We start from the raw sequence: 23781 nt of genomic DNA, 5'->3' as shown, positions 1-23781 counted from the left end.
ATTATTTTTACAATTATTTTTAACTCTTTACACAAAAATCAAACAAATAAAATATTTTGTTCAAATATTTGTACATATAATTTTATTTTTTAAATATTGTGACCCAAATATTTGGGGGGTTTACCATTATAAAGATGATCAATACTAACAAACTGCGTCACTGATGATTTTTTATGAAACTATCAATTTCAGCCTTTTCATTACACTGTTTTCTTCACCCTTACATTTTTACCGAATGCCTTTCAAAACACAGCAAATTCATTTTAATTCAGAATATTCAAGTAACTTTCAAAATGAATGGTATTATGTTTTATAAATAAACTTTTGAATAAATCAATATATCCCGACACAAAAATGGGCGTCACATAATTGACTTACTATCAAAAACGAGCCCCATATAAACTCTCAGAGCAGAATACAGTCCACGAGAATAGAAGAGCTGTTAATGCCTATTATCTGGTACCACACTGTCTCCAGACCTGTAGTTTAACATACCGCTAACCGTGAGAGACGGAAGATTGTGTGGGTGTGGAGGAATACGGCTGGAGTTTGGAAAGTGAGAGTGGATAGAGTGATAGGGCTTGAATGACGGGTGTCTTGTTAGAATGCAAGAGTTGAAGAGAGCTGTTATTAACAGACTATAATGAAATATCAAATGATATTAGCGATGAGGTTAGCGGGTTGCAGATCCTGCCAGGCATGGTAAATTGCTTCTTGTGTGAAGTATATTAGCGCTAATAGACTAATTAGGAAGTTTGGGGGCCTGGTGGGGGGTATAGCTTTTTAGTGTGATAGTGAGACAAAGCTTCACACATGCCCCGAAACATTTGGGCTGCCTTCACCCCTGCAGGCTACACACGCTACATGAGCTAAACTCTACTAGATAAAGAGAGAAGGCTGTGATCTGATTAACATGGGTCCTAGTCATTGCTCACAAATAATATATATATATATATATATATATATATATACAGGGTATATACAGGTAACGCTGTCATATCACTAGCCAATTTGGCGTGTTACTTATTATACTCACTTTGCTGGGGAAGTTCATCCAGTACAGATTTAGAACTATGCAACAAATAACGGCGCTCTTGTTCATTTGCATTGAAGCAATAGCGAAGATTAAAAAGCATTTGGTTAACAGAAAAGACATTGTTATTCTCCAACATCCTACATTTTTTTTTTATGTTCATTGTACTGTATTGAAGAGGAAGGGAAGAGATGGCTGGATGACAGGATTTTTTTTAAATAAGAAATGAATGTATGAAATCCAAATTTAATAATATATATAGAAACTGTGAGGTATAGTTAATCTGGTTAATTTCTTTTCTTTTCTTTTTTGGCTAGTAGAAGTTCTGAGTGGCCGGTAACTTAAACATTTAGTAGCCAAATTGGCCGGTGAGTAAAAAAGTTCATTTCAAACCCTGTATATATATATATATATATATATATATATATATATATATATATATATATATATATATATATATATATATATCATCCTTTCAAACACACAAGTATTCATACACTACCGTTCAAAAGTTTGAATTTTTTTGAATTTTTTTAATGTTTTTGAAATGAGTTTCTCATGCTCACCAAGGCTGCATTTATTTGATCAAATATAATATTGTGATCTATTTTATTATAATTTTTTACAATTTAAAAGAAGTTTGTTTCAAGATTCTTTGATGAGTTTAAGAAGTTTGAAGAACAACTTTTGAAATCGAAATCTTTTGCAACATTACAAATGCTCTTTACCATCATTTTTTATCAATATAATATAAAATAATATAAAAATTCACACTTAAAACCTTAAATACCTGTTAAGAACGGTGCAGAAATCAGAGATGAATTAGGCTGAAAATAAAAACCTAAATGAGGATTATATGCGGTTTAAGTTATATTCTGATGACCTCTTGTTCCCTAAAAGTTACAATCTCACTTTAAATGGCAAAACACCCTGTAAAGTCCACTTGGGCACTATCACCCAATTGGACGCAACCGTATTCTGACAGATGGTGCTGTGGCTCTGAATTTAACCTTGCAGAGTTTCGTGAAGAATAAAGCGGCATATATTCAGGGTGACTTCCTCTCTATCTTCCTTCTTCCGCCCGTTCCTTCTTTCTCTAATGAATATAATTAACCTTTAAAGAGCTGTGAGCTTGTGCAGCAGGTTGAGAGAGTCAGTAGGGGCCGGGGCTTCAGACATTGATTGATTGATGTTCCAGCCAACAGAGCGCAATGTCAGGTCCCTTTAATTAGCCTTCCCGTTAACGGAGAAGAGAAACGAGCGAGATAGAGTGAGAAAGCGCAGGAGCAAAAGGTAGCAGATGAAGTTCAAACGTCCCTGACGGAGACGGCTGACAAACAGACACCCGTCTGTGCTGATGTTGCCTTGGCAACCCGTCGCTGTTGGATGAAGTGGTGGTCAGTCTCTCTGTGACTTTAACCTATTTGCAGGAGCAACTCAAAGATGTCAAAGAAAAACTTTTCATTTAAAGAACTTGAGCATTGAACTACTTTGGTTCAATAGCCTGACTCCTGCCCACGGAATGTTATTTATGCTCGCAAACATGTTCTTACAACACTATCTTGACTTAAATCATTGAAAAACTATCACCGGCCAGCATTTCTATAGGTCTTGATATTCTCAGACTGCCTTTACTGGATTAAATACATTTCAATCAGGGCATGAACGATATTGTAAGACCCTGGAGAGGTTAAAGAACTCGTCGGATATCACTATGTAGGGGAATACTGAAAAGGCTAGAATGTATACCAGAATAACTGAGGCTCAAATGCTTTATCAACCCTCAGCCTTACCACTTTCACTAATCATTAACACAAATGTTGCATGAATCAGTCATTCTGTACAGTTTTATTCGGTTTGGTTTCATTGTCACAGTCTTACGCCTGCTATACTGTGGGATTTCAGCATTCCTATAAAATAATCACAAATCACACTGTATTAAATCTAATAAACTTGGGTATGACGTGTACTGTATGTAGACTTTACGATGATGACACCTACTGAATCATAGGCAACGACGCAAGACAGTATTGAAGAATAAAACGTCATTAGCATGCACTAGTGGTAAACAAATAGAGCAAGATGAATTGCACCTTACCAATTGTGTTTTTAATGTGCGCTGAAAATTAAGGAGGAAGTGAAAGGAGAATATGGACGCAGTGATGGCTATAGGGATTTTTAAGTTTTAGCGCCATGTTGCGTTGATCAATACGCGGTTTCATGTTGCATTTGTATTGGCTAGTCAGTGGATGTTGGCACACTGAGATGATGATGCTAAATTTCTGACACTGTCAGGTAATTATCACAGCCTATCTTTGGTCGCAAGAGCGTGACAACGGCCATCTTTGAACATCTCACACTGTACGATGCAGGACATCCGCCACGATTGGTCTTCTTTTGTCTGGGACAGCCCAAAATCATACAATGTGTATCAGGCATTAATGATCTGGTTAGTTTTCCTTTGTTATCAGTTTCCTGCCACTAGTTTGTCTCCATGGCTATTCATTAATTAGAAAAACAACTGGTACTGGTAAAAAAAACTATTATTCTGCAAAAAAATCTCGACCAATCAGAGAACCGAACAAGCAAATCATGTCAAAAGAACTCTTTAGCGCCCCGCCACTTCCATGAAACACTTTAAATGACGTCAATCTCCCTTCGCTCTCAAAATAATTAAATATTTGTATAAATATATTTTTCAATAAAAAAACACCTTTAAAGCAAGAGTTTTACATTCATCCACGGCCTATTGAGAAAGTGGACACTGTTGCACTCTTAAAATTCTGTATTCAGTGCAACCAAATTCTGTCCAAATTGAGCTGTTGAATTTTAAAACCCATTCTCAATTCAGTTCCGAACTGCACACAATCCTGGCATGAACTGCATACTTATGAACATATTCAACAATGTCTGTAAGGTCAGATTGCAACAATTCCATTGGGAGGGAACTGGAAACCAGATTATGGATGCACTCATGCATACACAGATACACCACCAGACACGCACACACACACAGTTACACTAAAAGAATGCTGGTTGGAAGTCTCATATTTCAGGTGCGGAAAAGAAACCATTAGCATTGTCTGGACTGAAAGCCCTTCTCAGTAAGTGTGTCGGTATCCGGTCGCAGACATCAGGAAAGCGTCACAACAGAACACGCTAATGTTTACATGAAAAAAGAAAACAACAGAACGCTTTTTCTGCTCCAGTGCCGTCTTTGACATTGCGTGGTTTCAGGCAAAAAAAAAAAAAAGAATGAAAGGAAGGAAGAAAGCAGATCTTTTTTGTACAGGCCTACACTGCAGGTGATTCAATTTGCTGGGAGCGAAACGCAACGTCGGCTCAGCCTGCAGGCGCTGTTACAGGAAACACTGATAACATCTGCTGCCTATAGAATAATCAGTGCATATAGTTGATGAATGACACAGCCTTTTAGTAACAAACAACAGCACTACTTGCTGTTATGGGGACACAAATGGCGGGTATGTTGAAATAAGAAGAGGTTGTTTGCTTATATAAGAAATACAAGTGAAGGTCTGTTTATTTCGGTACTGGAGAAACACTGTACACAGTTTATCTGACTAGGAGTCGATGACTTCAACACAATTGATTTTAAACTACTTTAAATGATCAATGACATGAAGTGTGAAATGATGAGAATTTAGATTAAAAGTTAACATATTCAATACTATCTTATGCGTGCTACAGACTGGGCGATTTTAGCAATACTATAAGATCAACACAAATCACACTGTACGACATGGATCTAATAAACTTGGGTACGACATTTTCTGTATGTCGGAGGACATAGGACCACCGTTTAGAAGTCACGGCCACAGAAATCACAACGATTGGTCTTTTTTCTGGGACAGCCCAAAATCGTACAATGTGTACCAGCCATTAATATGGTCATTTAGTGACAATATACATTTTTGCAAGAGGAGTAACCAAAAACAAAAATCCCACATTGGAACTAATTGACTTTCATTGAATGGATGAAAAAAAAAAACCAATGAGGCATTGTTCAGTCAAACAGGTGTGGAACAACACAAGGAGAAGTAAATGATGAAAAAAACATTGGTATTTGGGTGAACTATTCATTTAAAAGGGATAGTTCACTTTGAAATTAATCTTTGGTATGTTTTAGCTTAATACCTCAAGGGCATCCAAGATGTAGGTGTCTTTGTTTCCACAGTAGTTTCAATTTTGATATTTTTAGGTCAAACCGTTCTTGTCTGTCAGCCATATAATGCAAGTCAATGGTCACCACCTCAAAGAGCATGCACAGAGAAGTCCAAATTAAACATGATTTAATGACTCGTAAATGTAAGTACACATTGATGGCCTAAGACACGAAACGAGCGGTTTGTGTGAGAAAACGAACAGTATTTATATCGTTTTTACCTTTTGTAACCACAGCCACGTCCAAGTGATCTGGCGCTTCGGTCTGCGCAAGCGCCGGAAAGCACCGGGAGTGATCTCTTCCAAAAAAAACCCCAAAAAATCAACGTTGTCTGTTGATATATCGAAATCGTCTTCCATTGCGATTTCCTGTATATCTAAATATGTTGAGATCTTCACAGTGAAAGGTAACACTTCCGAAATCTCTGTGTAAACAATGAGTGACGTACACGCGCGGGAGATCACTTCCGGCGCTTGCGCAGACCGAAGCGCCCGCGTTATATGACTGACAGACAAGAACGGTTTGACCTAAAAATATCAAAACTGAAACTACTGCGGAAACAAAGACACCTACATCTTGGATGCCCTTGAGGTAAGCTAAAACATACCAAAAATGAATTTCAAAGTGAACTATCCCTTTAATGCCTTTAAAAATGGCTCTTTTATAAATAATGTAATTAGATCGGCATCGGCCATTCACAGTGTTAACATTACAATTATTGGTATCAGCTTCAAAATTTCCTAATCAAACACCTAAAAATCAATGTAGAACTGAAAACTGTGACTACAGAACTGTGATAAAAACTGAACTGTAAGAAATTTCAACTGTTACAAATATATTACAAGGATATTAAAGGATCTTTCACAGAATTTCTGTGAGAACCCTCAGTGGTTAACTCATCTCTGCCATCCTCCAGACAAGGCAAATTATTGCACTGAACTCTAGTTAATTTGTGCAGATCCAGCGTGAAATTGTCCCCGTTAATGTGAAAATGGTCTGAGAGTCAGCCGTGAGAGGAACTTGTTTGCTGAGATTTTAACACAAGAAACGAAAACCATAGAGTGAAACCTGGAGGAATAACTGCAAGACTTTTATCTGGTGATAAGTGAAAGGGCTGTGTTGCTTTTTCTCTCTTTCTCTTCTCAAAACAGTATTGTTATGATCCAAGGCCTTCAGAAATACAGTTAAATAAATAGATATAATATTTATTTTCTCCCTACAATGAAAATGCTGCTCTTCTGTGCACATTCAAATGCTGTCCTTGTATTATGATTTGAGTGGCAGGAATTATTGAAGAGGGAACACTCCTAAATTTGGATCAATTCTTCACAATATCGTTTGGGCAGAATTTTGTGTTCCAATGAAGAACAAGAAATCAAAACAATGTAATATCCAGCATTGAATAACAGGTTGACTCAATTACTTAATTTACAATTACTTAATGTAATCGCTAAGATGTTTTATTTCTCATGCTCACCAAGGCTGAATTTTCTTGATCAACGGTAATGTGAAATATTATTACAATTTCAAATAACTGTTTTCTATATTTTCACATAATCCTTCAGAAATCATTATAATATGCTGATTTGCTGCTCAAGAAACATTTCTTATTATTATCAATGTTGAAAATGGATGTGCTGCTTAATATTTTTGTGAAAAATGCGAGTTTTGATGAATTCAGTTCAAAAGAACAGGATTTAAGTATTTTGTAACATTACGCTGTTAGACGCTGTTAGAAGGTCAGTTGTGTGGATATTCAGTCAAAGCGTCAACATTATCTGCCACTCAAACTACAGCTGTCTGAAATAGCTTCTTATTTACAATGTCATTTTGTCAGCTGCTTAAATTTTGAAGTAAACAATTTAATTTCCACTGAGAAAATATTTTTACCCATAATACACTCCGATTGAAGCAACACAACCAACGTACACCAGAGGGGGAGGAGACAGACCAACTAAACAATGAATGGGAGAATTCGCAGAACTAAACAAGAATAAAAGTCCTGTCTTGACATCTTTAAAGAGCCAAACGGTCTTTTGATCAAATTAAACATAACATAACCCTACAGTGAATACAAAAAAAATATAATTGTAACTATTTTGTAATGATATATTATTATTATTATTTTTACAATTATTTTTAACTCTTTACACAAAAATCAAACAAATAAAATATTTTGTTCAAATATTTGTACATATAATTTTATTTTTTAAATATTGTGACCCAAATATTTGGGGGGTTTACCATTATAAAGATGATCAATACTAACAAACTGCGTCACTGATGATTTTTTATGAAACTATCAATTTCAGCCTTTTCATTACACTGTTTTCTTCACCCTTACATTTTTACCGAATGCCTTTCAAAACACAGCAAATTCATTTTAATTCAGAATATTCAAGTAACTTTCAAAATGAATGGTATTATGTTTTATAAATAAACTTTTGAATAAATCAATATATCCCGACACAAAAATGGGCGTCACATAATTGACTTACTATCAAAAACGAGCCCCATATAAACTCTCAGAGCAGACTACAGTCCACGAGAATAGAAGAGCTGTTAATGCCTATTATCTGGTACCACACTGACTCCAGACCTGTAGTTTAACATACCGCTAACCGTGAGAGACGGAAGATTGTGTGGGTGTTGAGGAATACGGCTGGAGTTTGGAAAGTGAGAGTGGATAGAGTGATAGGGCTTGAATGACGGGTGTCTTGTTAGAATGCAAGAGTTGAAGAGAGCTGTTATTAACAGACTATAATGAAATATCAAATGATATTAGCGATGAGGTTAGCGGGTTGCAGATCCTGCCAGGCATGGTAAATTGCTTCTTGTGTGAAGACAACGGCCGTCTTTGAACATCTCACAGTGTACGATGCAGGACATCCGCCACGATTGGTCTTCTTTTGTCTGGGACAGCCCAAAATCATACAATGTGTATCAGGCATTAATGATCTGGTTAGTTTTCCTTTGTTATCAGTTTCCTGCCACTAGTTTGTCTCCATGGTTATTCATTAATTAGAAAAACAACTGGTACTGGTAAAAAAAACTATAATTCTGCAAAAAAATCTCGACCAATCAGAGAACCGAACAAGCAAATCATGTCAAAAGAACTCTTTAGCGCCCCGCCACTTCCATGAAACACTTTAAATGACGTCAATCTCCCTTCGCTCTCAAAATAATTAAATATTTGTATAAATATATTTTTCAATAAAAAAACACCTTTAAAGCAAGAGTTTTACATTCATCCACGGCCTATTGAGAAAGTGGACACTGTTGCACTCTTAAAATTCTGTATTCAGTGCAACCAAATTCTGTCCAAATTGAGCTGTTGAATTTTAAAACCCATTCTCAATTCAGTTCCGAACTGCACACAATACTGGCATGAACTGCATACTTATGAACATATTCAACAATGTCTGTAAGGTCAGATTGCAACAATTCCATTGGGAGGGAACTGGAAACCAGATTATGGATGCACTCATGCATACACAGATACACCACCAGACACGCACACACACACAGTTACACTAAAAGAATGCTGGTTGGAAGTCTCATATTTCAGGTGCGGAAAAGAAACCATTAGCATTGTCTGGACTGAAAGCCCTTCTCAGTAAGTGTGTCGGTATCCGGTCGCAGACATCAGGAAAGCGTCACAACAGAACACGCTAATGTTTACATGAAAAAAGAAAACAACAGAACGCTTTTTCTGCTCCAATGCCGTCTTTGACATTGCGTGGTTTCAGGCAAAAAAAAAAAAAAGAATGAAAGGAAGGAAGAAAGCAGATCTTTTTTGTACAGGCCTACACTGCAGGTGATTCAATTTGCTGGGAGCGAAACGCAACGTCGGCTCAGCCTGCAGGCGCTGTTACAGGAAACACTGATAACATCTGCTGCCTATAGAATAATCAGTGCATATAGTTGATGAATGACACAGCCTTTTAGTAACAAACAACAGCACTACTTGCTGTTATGGGGACACAAATGGCGGGTATGTTGAAAATAAGAAGAGGTTGTTTGCTTATATAAGAAATACAAGTGAAGGTCTGTTTATTTCGGTACTGGAGAAACACTGTACACAGTTTATCTGACTAGGAGTCGATGACTTCAACACAATTGATTTTAAACTACTTTAAATGATCAATGACATGAAGTGTGAAATGATGAGAATTTAGATTAAAAGTTAACATATTCAATACTATCTTATGCGTGCTACAGACTGGGCGATTTTAGCAATACTATAAGATCAACACAAATCACACTGTACGACATGGATCTAATAAACTTGGGTACGACATTTTCTGTATGTCGGAGAACATAGGACCACCGTTTAGAAGTCACGGCCACAGAAATCACAACGATTGGTCTTTTTTCTGGGACAGCCCAAAATCGTACAATGTGTACCAGCCATTAATATGGTCATTTAGTGACAATATACATTTTTGCAAGAGGAGTAACCAAAAACAAAAATCCCACATTGGAACTAATTGACTTTCATTGAATGGATGAAAAAAAAAAAACAATGAGGCATTGTTCAGTCAAACAGGTGTGGAACAACACAAGGAGAAGTAAATGATGAAAAAAATATTGGTATTTGGGTGAACTATTCATTTAAAAGGGATAGTTCACTTTGAAATTAATCTTTGGTATGTTTTAGCTTAATACCTCAAGGGCATCCAAGATGTAGGTGTCTTTGTTTCCACAGTAGTTTCAATTTTGATATTTTTAGGTCAAACCGTTCTTGTCTGTCAGTCATATAATGCAAGTCAATGGTCACCACCTCAAAGAGCATGCACAGAGAAGTCCAAATTAAACATGATTTAATGACTCGTAAATGTAAGTACACATTGATGGCCTAAGACACGAAACGAGCGGTTTGTGTGAGAAAACGAACAGTATTTATATCGTTTTTACCTTTTGTAACCACAGCCACGTCCAAGTGATCTGGCGCTTCGGTCTGCGCAAGCGCCGGAAAGCACCGGGAGTGATCTCTTCCAAAAAAACCCCCAAAAAATCAACGTTGTCTGTTGATATATCGAAATCGTCTTCCATTGCGATTTCCTGTATATCTAAATATGTTTAGATCTTCACAGTGAAAGGTAACACTTCCGAAATCTCTGTGTAAACAATGAGTGACGTACACGCGCGGGAGATCACTTCCGGCGCTTGCGCAGACCGAAGCGCCCGCGTTATATGACTGACAGACAAGAACGGTTTGACCTAAAAATATCAAAACTGAAACTACTGCGGAAACAAAGACACCTACATCTTGGATGCCCTTGAGGTAAGCTAAAACATACCAAAAATGAATTTCAAAGTGAACTATCCCTTTAATGCCTTTAAAAATGGCTCTTTTATAAATAATGTAATTAGATCGGCATCGGCCATTCACAGTGTTAACATTACAGTTATTGGTATCAGCTTCAAAATTTCCTAATCAAACACCTAAAAATCAATGTAGAACTGAAAACTGTGACTACAGAACTGTGATAAAAACTGAACTGTAAGAAATTTCAACTGTTACAAATATATTACAAGGATATTAAAGGATCTTTCACAGAATTTCTGTGAGAACCCTCAGTGGTTAACTCATCTCTGCCATCCTCCAGACAAGGCAAATTATTGCACTGAACTCTAGTTAATTTGTGCAGATCCAGCGTGAAATTGTCCCCGTTAATGTGAAAATGGTCTGAGAGTCAGCCGTGAGAGGAACTTGTTTGCTGAGATTTTAACACAAGAAACGAAAACCATAGAGTGAAACCTGGAGGAATAACTGCAAGACTTTTATCTGGTGATAAGTGAAAGGGCTAGGTTGCTTTTTCTCTCTTTCTCTTCTCAAAACAGTATTGTTATGATCCAAGGCCTTCAGAAATACAGTTAAATAAATAGATATAATATTTATTTTCTCCCTACAATGAAAATGCTGCTCTTCTGTGCACATTCAAATGCTGTCCTTGTATTATGATTTGAGTGGCAGGAATTATTGAAGAGGGAACACTCCTAAATTTGGATCAATTCTTCACAATATCGTTTGGGCAGAATTTTGTGTTCCAATGAAGAACAAGAAATCAAAACAATGTAATATCCAGCATTGAATAACAGGTTGACTCAATTACTTAATTTACAATTACTTAATGTAATCGCTAAGATGTTTTATTTCTCATGCTCACCAAGGCTGAATTTTCTTGATCAACGGTAATGTGAAATATTATTACAATTTCAAATAACTGTTTTCTATATTTTCACATAATCCTTCAGAAATCATTATAATATGCTGATTTGCTGCTCAAGAAACATTTCTTATTATTATCAATGTTGAAAATGGATGTGCTGCTTAATATTTTTGTGAAAAATGCGATAGTTTTGATGAATTCAGTTCAAAAGAACAGGATTTAAGTATTTTGTAACATTATAAATGTTTTTACTGTCATGTTTTATCAATTTGAATATATACTCTCTGAATAAAAGTATAGATTTTTTTTTTTTTTTTTTTTTACAATAATCTTATTGACCCCACAATTGTGAATGGTAGTGTACTGTACACAATTGGGTGAATTATTAAAATAAAAAAATAAATAAAAAACAACCAATCTATCGACAAATCAACCAAGCAGTCATCAGTCAAGTGTCATTGATTATCAACAATTAATAAACATAAATTAGACCCAACACAAGGTCAGGATGCTCAAAGAAAATAGATTTTTCAGGAGTATCAATCAACAAATTACCTACTTAATTGTCTCTGCATTTTAAGCAGGGGTAGGAGCAATTATAAAAAAATTAATAAAAATGACATGATCACATTTAAATTCTACTTTTAATCCCGCAAAGCACTTGGTAGTGTTAAACACGCCTGAGCTCATTGGATGCCCAGGCAGGCTGATGTCATTAGCGCCACACTAGCAGAGTCAGCTGAGCTGGCATTAGAGAACAACACCACTGCCAGACAACAATTGATTGAGCTCATTTGGGAAAGTCTTCTTTGTGTACGAGAGAAACACACACATGCACACGCACACACACACACAGGCACGTACACACAAACACACACACACACACACACACTTATGTGTCAGGGGGCATGGAAAGGAAAGGTCATTGTGAGAGCTGGGATGCTTTTAAATGACGATTCATCACTCTCTCTCTTTGCATAGAAGAGCATTCATGGCCAAATTACCATTCGGCTTTGCTGACCCACCTGCTTTCACATGCCTTCACATGTCATAGAGAAGGACACCAATGACACAGGAGACATCCCACAGGACTCATCCCACACAACACAAGTGTTTACAAACATCTGACAACTGGGTTTCAATTAGATTTCTTTATGCATTACAGTTCCAAGTCTTCGTTCTGATCAATGTTACTGACCTTAAATGATCTCCTTGACCTCTAGATGTAATGGGTTTGATTTCATAATCTGGTGTTCTAACCAGACATAATGAGAAGAGACACTACATTATGTGTACTATATATATATATATATATATATATATATATATATATATATATATATATATATATATATATATATATTTATTTGCTCTTTTTCTGTTTAGCCATAGCCATACAATTATAGGATATTTTGAGATTGCCCATGTTCACACACACACTTTCAAAATTCTGCTCCACACTGTTATATTCTGGATATACAGCTTGCTATTTATTTCTTTTCTTGTTTATAATTAATTCATTTAAGCAATTCTGCTCAGTAATTTAGTCAAATTATTAAATCACGCAGGAGTCCAGATTGAAATTAAATTGAAAATGGCTATACGAGTATTATATTTGTATATTGATTTATTTTCATTTCTCTTCATGTTTCGTTTTGCTTTAAAGATGTGTTTGGATTTTTCACTGTGTCTCAAAGCACAGATTATTACTTTATTGGACACATGTAGATTATGGTTTTGCATATGTTTTACAGGCATAATTCACCTATAAATGAAAAAAAAAAATACTGTCATGATTAATTCACCCTCATGCCGTTCAAAACCTATGACTTTCTTTCTTCTATGGAACAGAAAAGAAGATATTTTCAAGAAAGTTGCGGTCCACACAACATGGATCCCAATTGACTTTCATTGTATGGATAGAAAAAAAACAGAGCTTTATTTAAAATACCTTCTTTTATGTTCCACAGAAGAAGGAAAGTCATACAGGTTTGGAACAATAAATGATGACAGAATGTTCACTTTTATATAATAAACATAGCCATTGTTAGAAAGAGCTCAACTGTAACTGGATTTTAGTGATCACAAGGTCTTAGAAGAGCACAGTGACCATCACAACATCGTCCTGTCCCTCAGTTTAATCAGCCGGTTTTATCTTTTTAATTAAAACTCCATTCACCACAGCCCCAGAGTTTACATTATATTCAGAGGATAGTTAATTAAAAAAAAGTCTGAATTGGATGACCAAAGCACATTTGGTGGCAGATACAATCGTCCTGCGCTTCAACACTAAATAATTGTTTCTTTGAATCCTCACCTTACAAAGTAAAGATGGAACAATTTATGTGCCATCACATTCCTGCTCTTCTAATCACAGTTCACTGTTTCACTATTATAATGATTACAATCACTAGCATAAGGATTATAACCTAATACAACTAAAATAATCATATTGGTTACTTTCATGGATATGGAGAGATTTTTTAACGGCTCAGGAAAATATAGTTTCAAAATAGCCTACTTCAAAAATGAAAAAATAAAAACTGTTATTCTGTTCTATCTACTGAACACACACACACAAAATATATATTGAAGATTAAGGGTAACCAAACAGTTGATGGACCCCATTGACTTCCATAGTGTGAAAAAAAAAAGAGGAAAAAAAACTATGGAAGACACTGGGGTCCATTAACTGTTTGGTTATTGACATTCTTCAAAATATCTTCTTTTGTGTTCAGAAGAAGAAAGTCATTTATACAGGTTATTAAGTAATTTATTTAACTTAAGGGTGAGTAAATGATGACAGAATTTTCATTTTTGGGTGAACTATCCCTTTAAATCAGGACTTCTCAACTCGAGGTCCACTTTCCTGCAGAGTTTAGCTCCCATCTTGATCAAACGCAACTGCCAGTAAATCTAGTGATCTTGAAGACCCTTATAAACTTGTTCAGATGTGTTTGATTAGGGTTGGAGCAAAATGTGCAGGAAAGTGGACCATGAGTGCCAGAGATGAAACCACTGACTTAAAGGGAAAGTTCACCTAAAAATGAAATTTCTGCCATCATTTACTCACGCTCATGTCGTTCCAAACCAGTATGATTTTGTCGATATAATAAAAGTCAACTGTTTTTGTCTATATAAGTCAATGGGGTCCAAAACAACACTCCTGTTGACTCCACTGACTTTCATTGTATGAATAGAACACCTCAAAAAAAAAAAAATGAGGGCGAAAACCTTATTTTCTTACTACTTTATTCTCAACATGAATCCATTAGTACAAAACTTGACTTCGCATGAATATTTTATAATTCATATTTCTCTTAGTATTGCTAAAACCTAAGTTCAGAAAACATCAAATGCAAACTTTGAAGTTACTCTCAGTTTAAAACTCTCAGATCAATAAAAAAATAAGTAAATAATGACTAAAATAAATATATAAACAACACATAACATATAATAGAATAATAGAGAAAAATAAAAGATATTTAGAAATAAAATAACATTATTTGAGGCAAGGGAAGTTAAGTGGCCAGAGCAGCCGCTAAAAAGAATCCACGTTTTTCTCAAATTAAGGTTAATGCAGTTCTATTTTTGATACATCACAACAAACTGCTGCAATGCAAATCATTTATATCTAAAATATGCATGAAAACACACACTGACCTGTACTCCAGCGAGAAGCGCGTGATCTCCGTGTCGTTGTGGATCCATTTAAACTCCAAAGGCCAGCTTCCTTCGGCCATACAGGTCAGAACCAACCGGTTCCTCTCCAGGTGTAACTGACTCGGTACCGGCTCTGTTTTAAAGTATGGAGGAACGTCATCTGCAGAGAGACACAAAGCAAAAGAGAGAGAATGTGAGGAAGAAAGAATCGGTTCTGAGGGAAAACACTGTTTGACCCGCTGCAGGTAAACATGACCTAATGCTCACAGACCCTTGCTGTATCGGGCCCTCAGCCTGCTGCTGATATTTGCACATGGAATTTCAAACACGGCCTGTTGTCTTGTGTGCCCTTCAGCAAACCTGAAGTACTCCAGACTGAATACGAGGATGCATAAACATCTTTCTGTATTGCTAGATTTGATCTGTGGGGTATTTTGAGCTGGAACTTCACAGGCATATTCTGGGGACACTTTTCCGTAAAAAAGTGGCATAATAGGACCCCTTTAAAATTAAAGTTGGCATGAAACGTAAGTTACAATAGTCCCTATTGTGATATATATCTGAGTGAAAAGTCTTCTAGAACAGCGGTCCCCAACCTTTTTTGCGCCACGGACCGGTTTAATATCAGACAATATTTTCACGGACCGGCCTTTAAAGGGATACTCCACCAGTTTTTATTATTAAACTATGTTATTCCCTTAACTAAGACGAGTTGATACATACCTCTCTCGTCTCAGTGCGTGCACTATATCGCTCTGTATTGCCGCAAAACTATGTTAGCACTTAGCTTAGCCCATGCATTAAATATGGGCCAAGCAGAGAAGCGACCAAACACTTCCACGTTTTCCCTATGTAAACACAGTTACTCGAGTAGTGTAACTCGACCTAGGCTGGTGACACAAAATAAACCGTTGCGCTTTTCTAAGCGTTTAAAATTGATGACTATATTGTATGGCGGAATACCATAACAATTGCTTTTGAGCACTTCGACTTGGCGCAATAATATCTTCACTCGTGAAAAGTCCTCTTACCGGCTCCCGCTTCCTCTCCCCCTCCCTCTGACATTTCCGTCAATACAACGTGACATGCGCCGGTAGTAGTAGTTCGAGCGGAGTTGACGAAGTAACAGGTTGTTGGAAGCTAGTTTGTGTACAATAATGGTTAAAGCGTGCATCGTAAAGGGTTGTGAAAATAAGGAGAATGTACATAGTGCTGTCATTTTTCACCGAATTCCAACACACCACATACAGCGGAGAGCTTGGTTAGCTGCTTTGAACAAGAATCCCAAAACACCATTGATGACTCTGAAGAAGTGGCGTGTTTGCTCCGAACATTTCACAAAGAAGGACTATACCTGCACAGGAACACGCCTAAAGGATGAGGCTACACCAACAATATTCAGATCACTTACAGAAAGCCCGTGGTCTTTCGCCAGCTCCGGTCTGTTCTGGATCATATCTTTCTTGCCTCTCACGGTCCACAAGAGCTAATTCCTCCTCCGTGTACTCGGGTTCAAACAGATATGGCTCTGGGTCTTCTAAAAGAAGTCATAATCATCTACAAAGTCGGTCATTGCAAATGATCTGCAGTTTGCTAATAGCACAGGTAGTAAAAGTCACGTTGGTAGTATTGACGGAAATGTCAGCAGCTGGATGCTATTGGAGGGAGGGGGAGAGTAAGCGGGAGCCGGTAATCTTTTCACGAGTGAAGATATTATTGCGCCAAGTCGAAGTGCTCAAAAGCACTTGTTATGGTACTCCGCCATACAATATAGTCATCAATTTTAAACGCTTAGAAAAGCGCAACGGTTTATTTTGTGTCACCAGCCCAGGTCAAGTTACACTACTCGAGTAACTGTGTTTACATAGGGAAAACGTGGAAGTGTTTGGTCGCTTCTCTGCTTGGCCCATATTTAATGCATGGGCTAAGCTAAGTGCTAACATAGTTTTGCGGCAATACAGAGGGATATAGTGCACGCACTGAGACGAGAGAGGTATGTATCAACTCGTCTTAGTTAAGGGAATAACATAGTTTAATAAGAAAAACTGGTGGAGTATCCCTTTAAGGTGTGGCAGATGAAAAAAAAAAAAAAAAAATGAAACGACCGGCATAAAAACTGGGGTATTTTTTAAAATATAATAATAAACGTAAATCCAATGTGTAGGCCTACTCGCAACTTTATTAGCAGTGTCCTCGTAACATCGCGCCAACAACATAACATGAGTAACATCCTCTCTGCCCCCTATAAGGCGCCATTCACATATAGCGCCTAAAAACGCGTAGAAAATGCTAGGCGTGAGGTTGCGCTCCGGAGGCGTCTGTCATTGCTAAGCAACCATCAGCTGCGCTCTCCGTTACAGCAAGGGAATTTCAGCAATGGATTTCCATCACCGAAAAACCCTTGCTGTAACTCTGTTACAAGATTTATTTACTAAGAAGAGTATAAAAACGCAGCAGGGTTTGGGTGCACCCGATATAGTAGGGAGGTTAAGTGACTTTTGACTTCAAGTCATGATCCAAAGGTCCCCTTTGGTATGGAAGTACCTTAGGGCCATAGAAATAAATTTATCCTAAGACACAAGTGAGATCACATTTTGTATCTTATATACACACATTTTTTAAAAATGGCCGCCGACCATACTTGAGAGGCCCATATCTTTGCTTCTGTCATAGCTATAATGACAAATTTGGTATCAACGGGTACATTTTTGTGGTCAAGGAGTCCAATAAAATAGGTTCCAAGACTAAAAAACAATAATGTTGTCCTTAACATGACAATTGGAGGTGAAGTATGCAATTTTTTATTAAAAAACGCATGCCAAACACACAGTCCATTCACAACTTAATAATTTCTTCGTTTAGGTCTGCTTCGCATGCGCCCTTTACAGCACTGGCTGAAGACGTGGGTCCTGCGTCGAGCATGGGCATCCGGTCGTTTACGTCTCAAGGTAACTCAGAACTGTGTCACAGCTCTGGAGCCCTGGAAGGCGGTCGACTGGTATCAGACAGGTGTAAACCTGGGAGTAATCTCTAAACTGATAGTGGTTTCGACAGACGCCTCCAATTCGGGCTGGGGCGCCCTCTATGAGGGCAGACCGACTTTTGGCCTGTGGTCAAGCCAAGAAAAGAGCTTGCACATAAACTGTCTAGAGATGAAGGCGGTCGAGAACGCCTTGCGGTTCTTCCTTCCCCTTCTAAAGGGCCACCATGTCCTTGTCCGCACGGACAACATGTCGGTGGTTTCCTACATAAATCGCCAGGGCAGTCTGAGATCACGGAACCTTCATGCACTGGCAGAACGCATCCTTGTATGGGTTCAGCACCCATCACTGGCCCAGCCCATCACTGGCCCAGCCCATCACTGGCGGCTGGGCTGCCCATCACTGGCCCAGCCGCCCTCTCTATGCTTTCCCTCTGATCATGCTGTTACCACAGGTAATCAAGCCTATAAGGGAGAACGGTTCCTGTGTACTTCTAGTAGCTCCGTTCTGGCCGAACCAAGTTTGGTTTCTGGAGCTGATGCAGCTTCAGAGCTTGCCTCCGTGGCCTGTCCCATTGAGGAGAGATCTCCTCTCACAGGCCGGGGGTACGATTTGGCACCCACGACCCGAGCTTTGGGCTCTGCATGTGTGGGCCATCAACGGGTACCCATCAGTCTCCCCGACGGAGTGTTAAACACGATTACGCAAGCTAGAGCACCCTCTACTAGATGGCTTTATGGTTCCAAGTGGTCAGTGTTCTCAGGTTGGTGCTCAGCTCGCAACCTGGATCCACAAGATTGTGGGGTGTCGGAGGTTCTCTCCTTCCTACAGGAGCTCTTGGATAAGGGTAGATCCCCATCCATGCTCAAGGTATATGTGGCGGCTATTGCTGCGTTTGTCAAACATTCGCATGGCCAGTCACTGGGTAGGAACGACCTTGTAGTCCGCTTCCTCAGGGGAGCTAGAAGGATGAACCCTCCTCGCCCCCCCTCGGACCTTTCCTTGGTCCTGGAGGCCATGAAGGGTGCCCCTTTCGAACCTCTACAGTCTGTGGACCTTAAGTATCTCTCATTGAAAACCGCCTTTCTGGTGGCTATCGCCTCAGTCAAGCTGGTGGGTGACTTACACGCACTTTCTGTTAGTGCGTCGTGCCTTGAGTTTGGGCCTAATGAGTCCAAGGTCATCCTCAAACCAAGACATGATTATGTCCCCAAAGTACTTGCCACTCCTTTCAGAGCACAAGTCTCTGTGGATCTGACAGCGAGTCTGACATTCTCTCGTCACAGGCGATTTTTGAGATTCACCTTCGAGGGCCAGGCATATCAATACACAGTCCTACCGTTCGGCCTGTCCCTGGCATCCTGTATATTATGATGTACATGGACGCGGCTCTCGCGCCCCTGAAACTTCAGGGAATGCCAGCTTTGAACTATTTGAACGATTGGCTGATTCTAGCTCGATCTCATTCAGAGCTCATAGAACACAGGACCATATTACTCGAACACCTCGAGAATCTTGGTCTCACAGTCAATTGGGCGAAGAGCCAGGAAATATCCTTTCTGGGCACAGAGCTGAACTCGCTGTCAATGACAGCGCGACTATCGCCAGAGCGCATACTGAACATTGCGGCACTATAGTCCCGCTCAAGAGATTTCAGAAGATGCTGGGCCTCATGGCCTCATCATCATCAGTACTCCAGCTGGGTCTGCTTCGCATGCGCCCACTGCAGTGGTGGCTGAAAGCACGAGTGCCGTCTCAAGCTTGGGCCTCCGATCTGTTTCGCCTCAGGGTCAATCAGAAATGCGTCGCAGCTCTGAAACCTTGGAAGGCGACCGACTGGTACTGGTACCACCGCCTCTTCAATCTGACATTCTCTCTTCGGATCTGACAGCGAGTCTGACGTGAATCTCCTTTGCCTGGTTAGGGCCCTTGGAACGTTCGGCTGCTTTCAGACGGTCAGGACAGCTATTTGTTTCGTTTGGTGGCCGATCTAAAGGTCTAGCTGCCTCGAAACATAGCCTTTCCAGGTGGAAAGTGGACGCTATCTCACTGGCTTATACATCTAAGAGCCTTCGTTGCCCTCTGGGCGTCAGAGCTCATTCCACTAGAGGCATGCCTCTTCATGGGCCTGGTCCAGTGGGATTTCCCTTCACGATATCTGTATGGCGGCAGGCTGGGCCTCTCTGTCTACATTTATAGGGTTCTATAACCTGGAAGTTCCCGCGCTCCAAGCTAGACTGTTGTCAGTTTAGTTTATCCGCTCAGTTCTGCCGGACTCGGTTCCGCGGACTGCAAAGTTTTCAGTTCAGGCAGGCTATTGCCTCCCCTGACTGTTATACCGTGTTAAGCACCCTCTATGCATTTAAGGTAACCACGTTTACCTTATATCATTCTTATTAAGCCCATTCCCAATGTCGGCTTTTTATATCCCCATATCATATGAACTCAGGGCGCTCGCCCTTGGGTCAGTGTTGTGGTAGATTTAGCACGCACGGCGTTTTAAATTGGATTCCCGTAGCGTAAGCTAGCTTACGCAACACGAGAGTACTCTCGTAAGAGAACGTCACGGTTACTAACGTAACCTCGGTTCTCTCTAGAAGAGGGAATGAGTGTTGCGTAACCCTGCCGTGCTTGTGCTACCATCTGGTTTCGCTTCAGTCGATGAAAACCAAGGAGCATCTTATCGAGCTCTGGCTTATATAGGCATAAGCCACGCCCATTCGCCCACTCATTGGTGCTTACGTCACGAGCAGTGCCTCGATAGGTTGCAGCAGTTGCCGCATAGCATCCAATAGGCGCGCGAGCTGCCTCGCCTAGGTCTGCTAGCTGCAGCAAGTGTGTTTTAAATTAATACAAATTATAAGGATAATTTTTGGCTTCAGTATTCTCGAGAAAAGAGGTTTTCCCTCTAAGGTTTTTTTTTCCATAGTCAACTAGCTAGCTATTTATTAGTTATCTAACATTAAAAAAAAAAAATTATTTAATGAGAAAGTCATACGAACCTCAAAGTGTTAACCTGTCACCTCTGACCTTCAACAGCTGTCACAGCTCCTGGTGCAGATGGGATGTGTTGTTGCAGGAACTGATATGCTATAGGCTACTCCTGACTGGTCGAAATCTCATGCTACTTAGGACAAATGTAATGTACAGAAGTAGCTGCACTGCTTAAATACAAAATTAAAGTTTTTGAACGAAAAGATAAGTAAAGTCACTCTGATGACAATTTTTATGTGAAATGTGCATATTTACCCCCAATTGTCATGGTATAGGGAAAATTATTATTTTTTTAAACTTGAAACCAATTTTATTGGATTCCTTGACCCCAAGAATGTACACTTTGACACCAAATTTGTCATTATAGCGATAACAGAAGCAAAGATATGGGCTCTAGAGTATTTTCGGCGCATTGGCGGCCATTTTTGAAAAAACATGTTTATTTCTGATACAAAGTGTGATCTCACTTGTGTCTTAGGATAAATTTATTTGTATGACCCTAAGGTACTTCCATACCAAAGGAGACCTTTGCATCATGACTTGAAGTCAAAGGCCTATTTTTTGGGCTTAACCTCCCTACTAATACTACAAAAACGCAAAAACCATGGGGAATTTCACCAGCTGATTCAGGAGCTCCGTCTGGACAATGGGAGGTTCAAAGCCTATTTCAGAGTGGACAAGGAGCAGTTTGATTATATTTTAAGAAAAGTTGTCCCAAGCATCAGTAAACAGAGCTTCTGCCGTGAAACTATCTCTCCTGCGCAACGGCTCTGCATTTGTCTGAGGTTAGACTATAACTGAAGTGGTCATAAAACGCCAGAAATAGCAAACACATACACATTTATATATAGAATTTAGAACAATTCTGTATAAACAATGATGGATTTAACAAGGAATCAGTTGTGAGCATTACAATTTTTAGTAAAAATATTTTTTACTAGTAACTACTCGTGCAGCAGTTTTCAGTGTTGAAGATGATTGGTTGGTTCTTGTCACGTGACCTACGGTGCGCTTGCAGCATTCTGAAAAGTTGAGATATGTTTTTATCTCGATGCGGCGCGGACTCGCTTGGAAAAAACGAGCGCGTCGCTTCCATTATGAGCGCGTATACCGCGCGCCTACATTTGAAATAACGAACTTGAGCGCGCAAAATACGCGATATGTGAACAGGTAAATGTGTGAATAAATAAAACGGAAATAATGCAAGTTATTTATTCTTTCTGTGCGGCCCGGAACCAAATGATCCACGGACCGGTACCGGTCCGCGGCCCGGGGGTTGGGGACCCCTGTTCTAGAATACGACAAAAAATATAGGACGGGACTTGTTTTTTTTTTTCCATCAGGAATTGATTGGATCATTGTGGCTTGCTATTGCAGTGATCTCATGTAAGTGACAGGTTGTCACCCTCGCACCCACGCCATCAGAGAAGAGAAGAGATGTTGCTGCAAGAGGGAGGAGGTTTTCTTTAATGAGGAATATATATATATATATATATATATACATTTTGATTAACATGGTGGGAGAAAAGGGACCCCATGTCTAACTTACAAGCCTGATTTCATCTAGTCTCGAGTAGCCAGACCTTCAGACTGACTGCAGAAGGTCTGGACTCCATCGCAGCTTTCACTGGCCAAGGACAGCACAAGAGGAAGTCTGACCGACATGTAAACCGCTCCGTGGCCGTGACGTCTGAGGCTGAGACTAGATCTCATCAGTCTTGAACAGAAGCACCCATTTAAATTCGAGCCATGTCTGTACTGTATGTGTAAGCTCATTTTGTATCACACTGCACAGTTGTGTCCAGTCATTTAAAGTGGGTCCATGCGCTCAATCTCATCTAAGAGTGCTCGTTCATCTAATGGAAAGATGCCGGGAGCAGATGGAGTTGATATCCCATTCCCATAGGAGGAGGAATATCAGGAGAGCTACCTCAAAAGATAGCCCGGTTACTTTCGACACGCAGAGTCAGCGACTACAATTTCGATTTTGATCCTAATCATCGGTGTAAATATAGACCAAATTAATTGAACGGTTGGATAATACAATTATAAGATTGAATGATAATCAAGCATTAAAATTAAACTGTCAGAATGATCTATTAGGCAGACGGTTTGCTGTATCTCTCTGGTTTCACTAATCTAAAGAAGGAAGTTTTAGCTCCTCGACTGAGAACAAAAGCAAATAAGAAATGGAATACACTGGCATTTTCCATATTTCTACTATGTTCTTCATGCACTGGTGATTAGATATGTATCCTGTTGAATTTGGGGTACACTGCAAAAATGGATACATACAATAAATGTTAATTATATATATATATATATATATATATATATCAATAATGTTACATGATATATTATATAAAATATATAGTAAAAAAGAGCAGAATAGTATACATTGTTTTATGCATGAATACATCATTTAAAATAAATACTGCAAATTTGTATTTCATGGTGAATTTAAAGGGTTAGTTCACCCAAAATGTTTAATTCTGTCATTAATTACTCTCCCTCATGTCGTTCCAAACATGTAAGACCTTCGTTCATCTTCGGAACACACATGAAGATATTTTTGATGAAATCTGAGAGCTTTTCATTTTCTCGTATTTGCGGTGTGGTTTACGAATGCCCAGTGACGTTTATTGGGTGCTACAAATGTCTATCAAATGCGCCTGTACGTAGCTCATAGCCAATCGTTTCAATTATACCAGATGACGTATGTAGAGCGAAAGAAACTAGACGAGGAAGAAG

The 23781-nt window shown here is 39.0% G+C and overlaps 1 protein-coding gene across 8 annotated transcripts in view; it reads right to left on the bottom strand.

Annotated features, from left to right (window-relative positions):
* sdk2b (sidekick cell adhesion molecule 2b) overlaps positions 1-23781 on the bottom strand; it is a 342012-nt gene that overhangs the window by 88421 nt on the left and 229810 nt on the right. For all 8 annotated transcript variants that reach the window (XM_056245433.1, XM_056245436.1, XM_056245434.1 and 5 more), the window contains exon 2: positions 15056-15215. In XM_056245433.1, the coding sequence (XP_056101408.1) occupies positions 15056-15215 (160 nt within the window). The remainder of the gene's footprint in view (positions 1-15055; positions 15216-23781) is intronic.

Source organism: Rhinichthys klamathensis, unplaced genomic scaffold, assembly GCF_029890125.1.
Source record: "Rhinichthys klamathensis goyatoka isolate OS25496 unplaced genomic scaffold, OSU_Roscu_1.1 h1tg000030l_1, whole genome shotgun sequence".
NCBI classification, from domain to species: domain Eukaryota; kingdom Metazoa; phylum Chordata; class Actinopteri; order Cypriniformes; family Leuciscidae; genus Rhinichthys; species Rhinichthys klamathensis.
Note: the sequence above shows the minus strand (reverse complement) of the source record. Positions and strands in the feature narration are given on the sequence as shown.